At 39.4% G+C, this 13,682-nt stretch overlaps 1 protein-coding gene across 1 annotated transcript; it reads left to right on the top strand.

Moving 5' to 3' along the window:
- Nucleotides 1-11,276: 11,276 nt before the first annotated feature.
- Nucleotides 11,277-12,496, top strand: LOC122556627 (heterogeneous nuclear ribonucleoprotein A3-like). Its single transcript, XM_043703554.1, has one exon. It carries the CDS (start codon nt 11,319-11,321, stop codon nt 12,291-12,293), a length of 975 nt encoding a protein of 324 aa, XP_043559489.1. The 5' UTR covers nt 11,277-11,318; the 3' UTR covers nt 12,294-12,496.
- Nucleotides 12,497-13,682: the final 1,186 nt, after the last annotated feature.

Below are 13,682 nucleotides of genomic sequence, written 5' to 3'. Positions count from 1 at the left end.
TTCAGGAAGGATATTAAGGCCTTTGAGCAGGTGCAACAAATGAGAATAATACCTTGGCTGAGGGACTTCTGTGGAGTTACCATCCTTGGAGGGATGTTAATTGGAGATCCTCAAAATCAAGAATACAAAGACAAGTTCCATTTACTGAAGGGCTGATCAGGAATTTGAAACCGTTGCTCAGAAGTATGGGGTCTAGTGGAAAAACTGCAAGTTACGATCTGGAAAGCAATACTTGAAAGGATGGTGAAAGCAGATTCCGTAGGAACTTTGCAAAAGGGAATTGGATTAATACTTGGAAAAGGGAGAATCTCCAGGAGATTTGAATGAATTAGATTGCTCTCCACACTGTCGCAAGTATGATGAATCAAATAGGGTTAGTGACAAATGTAGCTGCTGACTAACCTAGTTAGCAGTTAAATATTGAAGGCTAAAAAGACACCTTTAAAAGGAGAAATGTGTTAATGGATATAAGTAACAAGAAAAATGATGGTGCTACTGAGGTTATTTAGCTTATTCCTTGGAATTTGTACAGAAATGGCAGGGATGTAGAATAGAAGCTGAAACACCGCATCTCCAGAAGAGTAATGTCCCACTTCAACAGGAAATAGCTGGTACTAGAAATCTAGCTTTTAAGGAAGATATGGTGGATGCTGTACAATTACTATATTTAATTTGTTCTTTTGAGAAGGGATTGTTAGGACTAGTGAATGCAGTTCCAGTCTTCAAAAGTTTTTAGAATTTTAAGGGAGGTATAGACCAGCCAGCTAAAAGGAAAGCACTGAAGTTTAATTCCATGAAGAAATAAAGATGCTGTCACATTTTCAAACCAATATCTTCAAAATGTTATCCAGCATCCAGAACAGGTGAGATTTGACCTTGGGCCTCCTGGCTCAAAGGTGGGATACTACCATTGCACCACAAGAGCCATCTCCAGAGATGCTGGTAATATTGGATGTCCTATTTCAGGTGTTTGACAAATGGCCATGATGTCAATGATCTGTCAGTGCTGTGGAATTTGATTTAAGATTGGATTGAATGATTAAACCCAAATAAGGTGAAGTTGGAAACATTTCACTGACGAGCTGAAGGTGTAAATTAACAAACCATCAGTGCTGGGAGTAGTGTCCCTTGTAAAAACATATATAATTCTAGTTAAAATAAACTCTGGTTATTAGATTAGGTTTACTTTTAGTGTGGAAACAGGCCCTTCGGCCCAACAAGTCCACACCAACCCTTCGAAGAGCAACCTACCCAGACCCATTCCCCTACATTTACCCCTTCACCTAAAACTACGGGCAATTTAGCATAGCCAATTCACCTAACGTGCACATTTTTGGACTGTGGGAGGAAACCCACACAGACACTGGGAGAACATACAAACTTGGCACAGACAGTTGCCTGTGGTGGGAATTGAACCTGGGTCTCTGGCACTGAGGCAGCAGTGCTGACCACTGTGCCACCATGCTGCCTGTGATGCTGTTGAAATGGTGGCAAGTTGGTCAACAGGACTAATTTTAGTTTTCAGTGACATCATTCTAGACTAAGACTAAGGGGTAGAGGCTGTTTTTCTAATTTCTGTCTACAGGATGTTTCTGGTAGCTTGTAAACAAATCCATTGTAACTGTTTTATTTTCAATGACAATATCTCTAAGGGACTACAACTCTACAGTGCTCCAGGTGCGGTAGAAGTACAAGTGGAGACTAGTTGGACCAAACGGTGCTGTGCTATAAAATTAAATCCTTTTAGAAGGAAAATGAGTTAACTACATGCTCATGTTGAAGTAAAACCTTTGGAAAGATTCAACAAGTCTGATTTTCTGAATAAGGTTATATTTTTCAAGTAAATAACCACTAAAACCCCTTTTAATTCAGGAACTAAGCTCTGGACGTTCTCCACATTATACCTTCAGGTCTTAACAAATGTGTAAAGAGCACTTAATAGAGAAGTATTGTGAAATCTGTGCTATTCATTTTTGACTTTCTGGAGTAGGTTGCATTCTCAGTTTTTCATGCTATAGGAAGATGTACTTGTTTTGCATCTTCTGTTTTGGTGAGCAGGTATTGACTCAACGTAAAGAATTGATTCAATGGAATTGTACTAATTTCAGATATTTGAAGATCCTGATTTAAATATTCTCAAACCAGAGGGCAGCTCTTTTAATAGATGGCTGCTTTGCTTTGTGGAACACCTAAATTCTCCCCAAAAATGACCCAGAGCTTCCAGTTGCCTGTCACTTTAACACACCACTGTTCCCATGCCAACGTTTCTGTTGCCGGCCTGCAGCAGTGTTCCACTGAGCCTCCCATCAAACCTGAAGAGACATCTCATTTTCTACCTGGGAATCTTGCAATCTCTAGGACGCAAGGTTGAGTTCAATAATTTTAGAGCCTGATTCCATCCTTCCATGTTTTATATCCTTCCATGTTTTATACCTATCCCCCACCTGATCTTGTTTTGACATGGGTTGCTTTTTGGTTGAATGGTCACCATTCTCATATGCTCCTAGATGCACATCCCATCAATGGGTTGCCCAGCAGAGCTCGCCCATCCTCTTAGTTATCACTTATTCGGCTTTTCTTCCATCCTGGCCTGCTATCTACAAGTCTTGTTTACCTACTTCTTTCATATCTCTCTGCGCTCCTTCATCTTTTTATTTCCCCACTCCTCTTTTCAAAAGCACACTAAGTGCCATACTCATCCTGAAAATTGGGTTTGGACATCCTAGATCTTCAGAGTTGGCTAATGAGGTAGTCATTCATACCAATCTAGCAAACCTTTGAATCATCTCGCCATCACCTCCTTTTATGGTCCAAAACAGAACATACTCCAGATGAGGTCCTGCCAATGTCTTGTATAAATGAAGTGTCAATCCTTTTTTCTGTTCTGCTTTCTCTGCAAAGAATAGCATCCATTAAGTGTATTGAATTCGTGCTGTACCTGCACACCAACCTCTTGCTGATTTTCTGCTTTAGAATACCGATATATCTCTGCAGCTTGAGGTTATGCAGATATTCTCCATTTAAGTAGTTCTCTATTCTTTCTGCTAAGTGGAATAAGTTTGCATTTTTCCACATTATACTCCAACTGCCAGATTTAAGCCCATCTGCTTAATGACTTTTTAAATGGGTATGCCAACTTAAACCTGCTTTTCTACTGAGCTATTTATTTGAAACTTGAGCACAAACTCTTTAATCCCCTTAAGTCACTGATATAAATTGTAAAACATTGACACTTCAGCTTAAGTCCCCTGTGAAACGCTACTTGCCTCATGCATCAGATATAAAACTGGCTGTCTAGCAGAAAAGAAATAAACAATCTTCTATTCCTGTTAGTAAGTTACTCCATACCATACTTTTGTGTTAACAGTTTATGTGGAACCTTGTTAAATGCCTTGTGCAAGATTTATCAACTGCTTCTTTTATCCATTGTACCTGTTATCCCTTCACAAATTTCTAAAATCTGTTGAAAGGTAAACTGGTTTCTAATAGCTCAATTATTCCAAATGCCCAAGTATAGGTTTTTTTATTAATCAATTCTAACAGCTTTCCTGAGTCAGACATCAAACCAGCAAAGGGATTTTTATCTTCTGTTTGACTTCCTTGATGTAAAAGGGTTACTTTTGTGGTTTTCAGTGTATTTGCAACCTTTTTTCAGGATCTGAAACTTCGGAAAATTTAAAACCAACATGTCTGCTACTTGAGCCAACTCCTGAAGACCCTAGGATGAAGTCCATCAGGTCTTGTAAACTCATCAACCCACGGTTCCATCAGTGTTCAGTACCATTTCACTCGTGATTTATGATCTCACTCAATTTCTCTCCCTTCAACTACTAAATTTATAGGAATTACTGGGATTCTTGTTTTGCTTCCTCCATAGTGAAGGCAGGAGCAAAATAATGTGTTCGAGTTAAATCATTGAAGAGCAAACTACTAAGTTGGTGGTTCATCTGAATTATTGACTTAACTTGTTTCGTTTAAGATTATAAAGTGTAGTGTTAGCTGGCTTATCCTAGTGTTTGAAAGGGAAAATGAAGCTTCACCAGGAAGAGGAAAAAAATTTGCATAATGCTTAATGTCTAGTCTCATGAGATTTGATCAAAAAATTATAATTTAATGGCTATAAATCAATGAGAGTTTGATTTTTATATCTTTCAAAGTTTAACTGTCTGATTTATATTAACCACATTCACTTGCAACTTCAGTTGATTATCTCCAATCGGAATAACTGGAATTACTATTGTTACAAAAATTAGAAAAATGATTTCTTCAGAAATCCAAGTTCTAGTTTTAACCAAATTGCAATGGCAGATGTGGATTTTTGAGGTCCACTATTTTTAGTTTAAAAACATCAGACAACTTCAACTAGTACAGCTGCAGCCTGTGCAACATAGCTTTATTTAAACTTTTTTCGCTCTATCCTGCAAAAGCCTGTTTCAAAAAAATGTAAACATTCTTTCCAATACATCAAATGGACAAGCTGACAATGATCCAATAGTGGCATGATGCTTTACTAGAAAAGATGGAGGCCAAAATCACTTGGTACAAAAGTGATCAGAATGATATCTTGCAATATAACTAACTTGTTTTTAAGGACTGCCAAATGCTGTGCCCACAGTGAAACAAAAACATACTGTGGGTACTGGCAATCAAATACAGCCACCTGCATAGACCAGACTGCAATGGTGGAAAGAAATCTGTTAAACCTTTCCTGAGCGCTATTTAGTAGGACCTGAGGAAATTGCTTGCATACAAATATTAAGTACCTAAAGGGGTGAGGTTTAGAAGGGCAAAAGGAGACAAGAGAGCTTAAATGATAGGGATGGTACAGGGCAAACGGATGGTAATAGAACATGATTTTTAAAGTGGAAGTTGTAAATTTGGAAAAGAAGCAGACCTTTTCCAAAATTGTAATTCTAGGAACAAAGATCAACAGATGTTCAACCTGGGTGACTATAAAGAGCCTAATTGAAAGGCCACATGCAGTGATTATAACTAAGTAAATTGAAAGAATATGAAATCTTTTTTGACTGGAAGGTGTTTGGAGAAGGTAGAAGGGCAGGAAACTTAGTTTTCTGTACATGTGAAGAGATGACTTAAAGCATAGGATAATGGTTTAGAATGTTGAATGAGGGGAAGGTATTTTGGCATGTCTGAGATGGATGAGGATGATGCATTGAATATTGACTGTGGGGATAAGTGACATAAAAGAAACCTTATTGTGGAACCTGACTGGCAAAAGATTAAGGATCAAAAGTTTGGGAAGTTATATGATAGTCTCTGCCAACCACATAGCAGGGAGCCTTCTGTTGAGAAAAGGAAGATTTGAAATAGAATGGTTTTCAGTTTGATCACTTTTGTGTGAATGGAAAACTGTGGGAGAATGTTGTCATGCTGGATCTTGGTGGATTTTAAAATTATAAGATGTTGAAACATTTTTGAAATATGTATCTGTTCTCAAGCTTAAACTCCAAAATGCTGTTCCCTTCATCTAATTAGAAGTAATATTTGAGAACTCTTTGCACTTTTGTTCCCCCTTTCTCTAGCATCTGCCTACAGACACACTTGATGTTCTTAAGTTGAACTCTGAAGCTTTATTAACACTCAAACACATTTTTTGTGAAAGTACCATCCAAACAAAATATATACAAGCAAACATCCTGTACATTTAGGAATCTAAAACAGTAGCTGGGAATATTCAGGTTGAGCAGCATCATTGGAAAACATTTAATCTTTCAAGCCTGTGATACTTGATCAGAAGTCATTTTCAACAAGAGGTGAGAGGTAAGGGGGAGGAAAAACCTTTAGGTGGAAGGACTGGAAACTTGAAATACGTGGTGCAAGGCTAGCGTGTGGTATTGAGACTAGGCAAAAATTGAGTAATTTGTAATCTTCAGTTGGACAGCAGCTATTAAAGTCATGAAAAACAAATTGGCAAAGAAATGAAACAAACTGGAAGAAAGTTTAAATGTAAAATTGTACTGCAGGTTGATGACTTTGGAGCCTCAATTCAAGAGGTGAGGTGATGCTCCTTTTGCCTGTGGTGATTTGCTTTGGAACAGTAGCAGGACAAGGGTCTCAGCAAAATGGAGAATTAAAATTGCAGGAATGTCACAACTTCTGGAGTTGCGCTTCTTGTCTGAAGATGCTCTGTTGAGTGGTCCAGTATATCTGGTTTTTTCAATGTAGAGGAGAGGCCATTTCAAGAGCAAGTATTGTAAATTTAAATTGCAAGTAAGTTGCAGCTTCACCTGAATTGTTTTGGGGCCTTGAAGTGGGGTGCTAAAGGACAGATGTTACATCTCCTGCACTTGAATGGAAATGAGAGGGTTTGGTTGGTGGGAGAAGTCAGTGTTAAGAGTGATTTTGAGTAAGTGTCTCCATTACACCCAGATCTGTGGTTCCTTTGCACTGAAACAGTAGGAGAAAGGAAGGTAATTGTTAGCAACAAGCTCCGGTTACTAATGGAGGTGACTGGAAAGTTTTGGATACATCAGTTTTCATCCCAAATTCTGGAACAGTCTTTGTGGATTGGATTTGGCAAATGTAAACAATTAATTTTAAACAAAATGATGATAAACTGGGATAAACTGTTGGGTATTGTCTAGGTCACATTTATGCAAAAAAAAATTAAACCTGGGAGTTTTGAGGAGTTACCTGGTAAAATAGAGAAGGATGAACTAGTGGATGAAGTGTATTTGAACTTTCAAAGCTTCTAATCAAAAAGAGGCAAGAGTGCAAATTGGAGCGAATGGAGTCAAGGATAATATACTCAGATTTGAGAATTGGTTGGCAGGCAGGAAACTGCAGAAATGAATTCCTTTTTAGAGTGAAAGGATACCTGTAGGATCTGAGTATGGACCTAGCTGCACAAATGTCAACAATTTGAGGGAATAAAATGCACTATTGCCAAGTTTGACTGACGGTATTGAGTGGTGAGGAGGATAGACAATAGACAATAGGTGCAGGAGTAGGCCATTCAGCCCTTCGATATAGTACTTCAAGGTGACTTAGACCAGTTGAGTGGACAAAATATGGCTGCACTATAAGGAGTAAGTGAGGAGTTCTACATTTTGAGTACAAAAAATAGAACAGCGAACTATTGTTCCGGTGTTCACTAAATGGAGGAATGTTAATGTACAAATGGACCTAGGTTTCCTTCTGCATAAGTCACTGAAATCAAACATGCAGATGCAGTTGGGAGTTAAGGCAAATGGTATGTTCACCTTCATTGCCAGAGGATTTTATTATAGCAGCAAAATAGATTTACTGCAGCTGTGTAAGGCCTTGGTTAGACCACACTGGGATAATTTGGAATATTAAGAGTTTTGGGCCCTGTATCAAGGAAAGATGTGTTGGCATTGATTAGTAGTTTATAAGAATGATCCTGGGAGTGATGCACTAGTCATTTAAAGAGTCTGGGTTTGTTGTCCATGGAATTTAGTAAGATGAGGGGGAGTTCTGATTGAAACTCTCCAAATAGAGGCCTGGGTAAAATGGATGTGAAGATGTTTCCATTAGAGACTAGAAGCCTCAATATGAAAGCATGACTGTTGGAACTGAGTAATTTCTTCAGAGTGGTGTTCATTGCCACAGGAGGCTGGGAGGCCAAATTGTTGATTTTGTATTTAAGACCTGTTTGATTGGTAAAGGGTTCAGGAGTTACAAGGAGAATGCAACACAATGATCTTGAGGAACATCAGCTATGATTGATTGACAGAACAGAATTGATTGTCCAAATGGCTAATTCTGTTCCTATATTTTATGGTCTTGTAAGTAGTGGGCAATTTTGGTCTCCTTATTGAGGGAAGAAAAAATACTTTCCATATGAGTGCAGAGAAAGTTCATTGGATTTGATTGTGGGATAGTATGTTTGGTGTATGAGAAATTGGTGACTGGGCATGTATTCACTGTAGTTTGGAAGAATGGGCGGGTCGGGGTGTGTCTCTGAAACACAATTCCGACAGCTGAATATTGGGATTACTCCCCTGGCCAGGGCCCTAGAACAAGGGATCAAGGTCTCTGGTAGATGGGCTATTTTGGACAGATTCACTATCCTTCATGAAGGCATTTGTATCAGTAGCATTCCCTACCAAAAAAGACTGGAATGGCCCAGAATTCATACATAATTAAGAAATGAATAGATTTCTAGACCTAAAGTTATTGAAGGATATGGGGATAGTGGAGGTGTGACATGAATTACCTTTTTCCTGCTCCCATTTCCTATGTTTCTATGAAATCTATGTTTAGGTGAAAGTGACAGATGAGCCTAGTATCATGGCTGGCTTAACTCATTGAAGTTTTGGCATACAGGAATGAAACTGAGGCCTTTGCAAAGATCAGCTTGTTCAGTCAGAAGGGACTGTTAGAAGGAACATGATTATAGGGTAAGCGAGACTTGAAGGGTTGAGGTCTGAACGAACAAACACAAACACATTAGAAGCAGGAGTAGGTTACTGACACCTCCAGCCATTCCATAACACCTATGAATAATCTGATCTTAACCTCCATTTGACTTTCTTGCCTCACTGATCTTTAACCCCTTGCTTTTGAAGAATCCAATTGCTTCTGCTTCATAGAAGATTTGTTAGATTGTTGCCAGTGTTTAGAGCCTTTTTGAATACAGAAACTAGTACTGGAGACAGTACTCAAGAGTTTTCACCAATACCCTCAAATTTTTTGGATTCATGCAATAGTATAATCAGGTCCTTCTGCAGTCTCTTCATTTTAGATAATTTTTTTTCAGTAAAACTGACCATATCACAATTTCCTATACTTTACGGTTTGCCAGATCTTTGCCCGCTCACTAATCTAATCTAAGTATACTCTTTTTTTTTAAACTCCCTGGTGTCCTCTTTGTACATACCACCTTTTGTCATCAGCAAATTTAGTAACTTGCCTTCAGTCCCTCCTACATCATTTAAAGAAATTGTAGTAATTTCAGACCCAAGCACTGATCCTTGTTGCACACGACATAGCCATTTGAATTGGCAAGATGTAATGAGTAATGTGCACTGTTTCCTGTATGCTGGCTAATGTTCTATGCTAACAAAGATACCCTTGTATTGGGCTCTTTCCCAAATATCATTTGAGTCACTATCAAATGCCTTATGGAGGTCTTGAGTACAGTACATCTACTAGTTCCCTATTATCCACAAACATTTTACTAAATTTATTTGCTCGTTGAATGTGGGTGTCACTGGCCAGGCCAGCATTTATTAGCCATTAGTGCAATTAGGGATGTCTATTTGCTGCAGTCCTTGGTGTGCAAGAACTCCCATAGTGCTGTTCAGAAGGGAGCTCCCAATTTTGTTTCACCAGCATGAAGGAATAAAGTATAGTTCCAAGTAAGGATGTCGAGTGGCTAAGAGGGGAACTTTCCAGCTTACTGAGCAAACTCTTATTCAGAACCTAATCCTGAGCTAATGTTGTGGTATTGTTCCAGCTGTTCTAGTCCTTCCAGGTGGTAGAGGCATGTTGGAAGGTGCTGCTGAAGTCTAGTTACAACAGGGCATCTTATAGATGGTTACCATGTAAATATGGGGTTTCAAGTGGTCATTGAATGTCTTGTTGGTTCCTTCCTCCAGCCACATTTCTGAGGCAGATGTCTGCCACCCTCTGGAGGAGAGACTTTAATTTTTTTCCCTCCAAATCCATTCTAAATCATCTTCCTTTAAAAGCTGACTTTATTGATTGCTCTACTGGAGGGAAAACATCTTTCCTATCTATGCACCTCAAACATCTTGTAGACTTCAATCGGGGTATTGTTTGGCTGCTTCTACTCTATTTGGCAATCATCTTAGTGTGACAAGCAGAATTGCAGATAGTTAGGCAGCATGCTAACATTTTTTTGTAAACCTCCTAGCTCTGTATTCAATGCCTTAACAGGTAAACTTCATTTCTATTTTAAATTAGTTATCACCTCTTTTCTGCCAGTACTATTGCCTTCAAAGATCAATGGACATGCATATTTTAAGAACCCTCTGACCTGTTGCTGAATAGTAAATACATATTCCTCCTTGTCCTCAAACACATGACTTTGACACGTTTCAGAATTAAATTAAATTTGCTGCAGTTTGGCCTATCTGTCACCCTGTAGTCTAAAACTTTAGTCACTACTTAGACATGAAAATTGGTGATATGCTATTTCATTAATGTACACCAACAGCAAGAGATCCAGCACCAAACCTTGTGTTACATCATTTGACATAGGCTTCCCCTTATTTAAAAACTTCCTTTGACTACCACTCTCTACTTCTGGCAACTTAACTAGTTTTGGAACTAAATTACCTTGCATCTCCTCCACAGGTGAGTTTAAAAAACAAGAGCCCTACCATGCAATACTTTAGCAAGCATTTAATTAATGTTATATTGACTACATAAACTGCAGTACTTGCCATCTGCACATTTGTCACCACCTTCAACTCACTCACTCACTCGTGAAGCCCTTGTAATCTCCTTTTTCCTTCCACAGCTGACTAGAATACATTTCCATTTGGGGTTGGGGATTTGATGATTTCCAAGCCCCTAATGTTTTCCAATTTACAAACCTGCTGTTGTTCCTCTATGTTGCATCTGTATCTAAAGTAAAACTCAACTTCAGTTTTATGTCTTCTAGCTCCACACACAGATTGCCACTTTGATCCCTACTAGGCCTTGTGCCTTTCGTGCATAGGTAGAAATCAGGTGCTCTTGATTTTTTTTGGAGACTTTTTTAAAAAGTGGTTGACAAAACTGAATGGCTTTCAAGACTGTTAAAAGTTGATCACCTCCTCTGGACCTGTAGCCACATGAAGACCAAACCATGTGCAAATAACGATTTATATTTCTCTAAAGGGCAAAAGGGAAACAGATAAATTTATGATATTAACAAACATTTCTCAGTTATCATTACACTTTGAATCTAAAACTGAAATATTTAAAATTCACCAGCTTGCTTCTTGCATGTGTTCTTTGTAGTGATTCATGAAATGTAAGGTACAAATTTGAGGCACGGCTAATTTACTTAGGAAATTGCTTAGCAAAGCCTAAGCCTGAACGTTTCTGTTCGTTACTATAAATAAAGCCTGTGTTTCTGTTGGGGTGAGCACTAGCTTGCAGCTTGAGGTGATGATTCTCTCTCTCTCTGGAGGACAATGGAACAGACAGGGCTCCTCAACTGCAGCACAGAATGGGGCTGAGGTTACCTAGCAGCCAGGGAGGAGCCAATCAGAACGGCGGAACGGGGTTGTAGCCACGCCCCCTCCCTCCCCACTATATAAGGCGCTCATTAGGCAGGCAGTCAGTCTCCCGCAGTGTGAAGTGAAAGCAGTTGTTGCAACATGGCGAGGGAACAGCTCTGTAAGCTATTTGTTGGCGGGCTCAGCTTCGAAACGGTGGAGGGGAACCTGCGGAACCATTTTGAGCAGTGGGGGAAGCTAACTGACTGTGTTGTCGTACAAGATACGATCACCCGGCGCCCCCGAGGCTTCGGCTTTGTCACATATTCTTCGCCGAGCGAGGCGGATGCTGCAATGGCTGCTAGGCCTCATGTCTTAGATGGCCGCACGGTGGATCTGAAACGAGCTGTGCCAAGGGAAGACTCCAACAAACCTGGCTTCAACATGAAGGTAAAGAAGATCTTTGTTGGCGGTATAAAAGAGAACCTTGGCGAGAATGATTTACAAAGCTACTTCTCAGACTATGGTATGATTGAGAAAGTAGATGTGATCTGTGACCGAGAGACTGGCAAGAAAAGAGGCTTTGCCTTTGTGTACTTCGATGACCATGATTCTGTTGATAAAGCGGTAATACAGAAGTACCACATGATTAATGGCTACCGGTGTGAAGTCAAGAAAGGTTTGTCGAAGGAGGAGATGCAGAGCGGAACTAGACCTCGAGGCCGAGCTGGCAACTTTAGCCAGCGAAACGGTCGGAGTAATGGCAATTTTGGAAACGCGGCCGGGTATGGCGGCGGAGGCAGCTACTACAATGATAGAGGAAATCGAGGCGACGTCTATGGTGGTTATGGTGATGGGGGGTATCCTCGGCGTGATCGTTCTTTCTCGGGAGGCAGCTACGGTGATCGAATTCGGGATTACGGCTTTGGGAGCTATGGTGGAGGAGAAAGAGGAGGATACAATAATGACCATTTCGATGACATGTATGACAACTTTGGGAGTTACTCCCCTGAGCAGTCCAACTATGGTCCCATGAGAGGAGGGGGTGGCATGGAGAAATATGCTGGACCCTACAGGGGAGATTACGGTGTTAGTAATAGAAGCAGAGCCAGAGATTATGGAGGATATTCCTTTTAACATGCGCATGAATTTAATATGTAAGGGGGAGTATTTGATTTGTACACAAATGGCTCAAACTAAAAGTGAATTGTGTGTAAACTGTGTAAGGGGGACGTATTTGATATGTACATATGTAGCTACAAAGCTACATAATGTATTCAACTAATCAAGGATAATTGTATACTTTTTCACAATAAAAAATTGAGTTTACAGTCTGTCCAGTTTACCTTGCAAGTCTGAAATTACTTTTGTGATTAGCACTATCATTTATAACAATTTGGGAAGTTAGTAAGTGAGCACATCCTGTTTCTTTTTTTTATAAAGATTAGACATAAACATGTTTATTCTAGAAAAAAAATGCTTTTAAATTTAAAATCCTGACGTTCTTCTCTTGAGTGGCTTCCTTTTTGGTATTGATAAGGCTGGGATTTGAAAGTTTTTAAGGTCAAGATACTTAATTCAAGTCTAAAAGACGTTAACCAGTTGAGCAGAGGCAGCTTCTGTCTATCAGTGATGGTTCTATTCACATTTTGGTAAATGCTCTTCATTACAAAAACACGTGAAGTAATGGTATGGAAAAATGTCGACAAATGTTTTCACTTGGGGATGGATCTGTTAAGCAGGCTAATGATTAGTGGGTGAAACTTCTTAGTCTCTTCCCATTATGTCCAGTATTCAGCTAACTTGTCAAGAAAACATGACTTTTAGAATTTGATGAAGTGGATGTAACTTTTGGTCACTGAGCATTCTGGAGATAATTCATGTGGGAATGCCAAACACAATTTGAATTTGCCTGCCTGTTCCCTAGATGGGGCAGATCTGAATTCAAGTCTTGAGTTATTCATTTGAGTAGCTGAGATGGAGTTTCCCATTGCCTTCCTCTCAAAATATGCCATTCAGTACAATCATGACATCATCTACCCAAATTTTCCTTTTCTCATCCATTCTGCAAATTCCTTGCTGGCTTGAAAGATCAAAAGAATCTGGCTTTACCTTAAATGTCAATAATGGAGCATCCATAATTCTCTGGAAGAGAATTCCTAATATTCATGGCCCTTTTGCAATCTCTGCTCATTTCTTTCTAAACTGACTTCATCCTCTTTTTTTTTCCCCCCATTCTACATTTCCATAGTGAGGAGAAATAGTCTTGATGTACAGCCTGTCAAGCCCCTTCAGAGTCTTCTGTTTCAATTAGGTCAAACAACAGGGCAATTTGCTTAGTCTGCAATAATAGGAATACACTCTTCGGAGAAGCAAATATAGGACTTGCACTTGAGTCTTCATTCAAGTGGGCAACGATGGGCTAATCAAAATCATCGGATCGTGACTGGATATCAACCTGGTATTGTAAGAGCTGGCACTTGAATCTGTTTTGGAGCAATCTGCCATGAGAGTCTGAGCCCCATT

Source organism: Chiloscyllium plagiosum, chromosome 14, assembly GCF_004010195.1.
Source record: "Chiloscyllium plagiosum isolate BGI_BamShark_2017 chromosome 14, ASM401019v2, whole genome shotgun sequence".
Taxonomy (NCBI): Eukaryota; Metazoa; Chordata; class Chondrichthyes; order Orectolobiformes; family Hemiscylliidae; genus Chiloscyllium; species Chiloscyllium plagiosum.
This window is presented reverse-complemented; position numbering and strand designations above follow the sequence as displayed.